The sequence below is a fragment of the Nicotiana sylvestris genome, chromosome 2 (genome assembly GCF_000393655.2).
Source record: "Nicotiana sylvestris chromosome 2, ASM39365v2, whole genome shotgun sequence".
NCBI lineage: Eukaryota > Viridiplantae > Streptophyta > Magnoliopsida > Solanales > Solanaceae > Nicotiana > Nicotiana sylvestris.
In genome coordinates, this window is record NC_091058.1 from 3,202,339 (window position 1) to 3,203,932 (window position 1,594).

General features: G+C 36.1%; 1 protein-coding gene across 1 annotated transcript; it reads right to left on the reverse strand.

Annotated features, from left to right (window-relative positions):
• Positions 1-643: 643 nt before the first annotated feature.
• On the reverse strand, positions 644-1,383 carry LOC138886475 (uncharacterized). Its single transcript, XM_070167596.1, has 2 exons — positions 1,177-1,383; positions 644-1,075 (listed from the first exon to the last, which is right to left on the reverse strand). Exons 1-2 carry the CDS (start codon positions 1,381-1,383, stop codon positions 644-646), a joined length of 639 nt encoding a protein of 212 aa, XP_070023697.1.
• Positions 1,384-1,594: the final 211 nt, after the last annotated feature.

Consider the following 1,594-nt stretch of genomic DNA (forward strand, 5'->3'; position numbering starts at 1 on the left):
CAAGTCTCGGTTTCAGCCGCTTCTTTGTCTGTTACCATAATTTCAAATCCTGAATCCGTCTCTGTTCAAGAGAATATTCCGTATGTTATGACTCCTCCTATGTTACCCATATTTCCATTATTTTCGAAGGATGAAATGGGTCCTGTCCCAGTTCCTCTTCCTTTATTTCCTGAGACACCTTCTTCAGGTACTTTTGGAATTCTGAAAGGGAAACAAGACATGGATATGGACTGAGAATCCAATCTTTATGGAATGAATATTTTCAGTTGCTTTTGTCCTTTAACAAAGTATGTATTTTCATTATGGTTGCAGTTTTGTTAATGTAGCAGGTTTCATACATATGTATACAATTATATACATAGTTATACAAATTTATACAAACTTATACTCTCATTTATACATCTTTATACATGTAATACCAGTGATTGTTTGCAGTCCTGTTTTGTATTTCTACAATCTATCAATATATTTAGTACCATTAAAAATAGGAAGACACTATTATTGGATAAGCAAAACATGTATAATGAAACATGTCAATTGATTGTGAAACTTAACTAATCAACATTTGTAACTATATTGTTTCTGAAACTTAACTACTCAACATGACAACAAATGTAATAGGAAGCATTTTGTTTCCAACTATTTATTTTGGTCGATTCCTACATGTTTTCCTATTGTGACCACCTTGTCCACACACAGAACATGAAAATGCTCTCTTAGACTCTTTCTCTGAAGCAGGATTGAGTCTTTCCTTTCTTGGCCTTCCTGCATTCCTTCTCTCTTTAGGTGGTAGGACCACATCTTCCATCACCTCTGTTGGGATTACCCATAAACTCTCATCTAGCATCGGATTCACTGGAAATTCATAAGTGCTAAGGAGTTTATCCTTCTTGTAGTAAAAAGAGCAATACTGGCCAGGTTTCAGCTGTTGGTTCTTCAAAATCGCCCAAGCATGCGGACATGGAAGTTCATCCATATGAAATTTTTCGCAACTGCATGTTCCCTTTTCAAGGCACACTATGTTTCTCCTTACCCTTTCAAGCATAGTATATAACTGATCCGTAGTAGGCCTCACCTGCAAAAGTTTTTTTTTTTAAAAATAAAATAAAATAAAATTAAAGAACAATAAAATGCAAGTCAGAAGTGCCAAGATTCATTATATTTGATTCATTTTACCGTCATTTGCTCCGATGCAATCAGATTTTCCCGAAGGAGTTTGTCGTACTTTTCGCCAAGCTCTATAGATGTCTCCATTGCACTTTTTCTGTTTTTGTTGTTCCACTGTAGTAGCAAATTTGTCATGTACTCCAGCAATCGCATTACTGGTAACTCTCTAGCATCCTTGTTAGCTACATTAATTGACTCTGCAATATTGGAAGTCATTACCATCGACCTTTTCACCTTGGAATATGCTCTAGACCACCTTTAGTACCCAATTTCGAACAAGTAAGGCTGCACCCTCGAATCAATGTTGCACAACTCTGTCATATGGTACTCAAACTTCTCTATCGTGTAAGCTCTTGCCAAAGCAAAGAAGATATCCTTCAATTGTTTGTGATGTTTCTTGAATGTGCGCTTTACATTCTGCCACAAG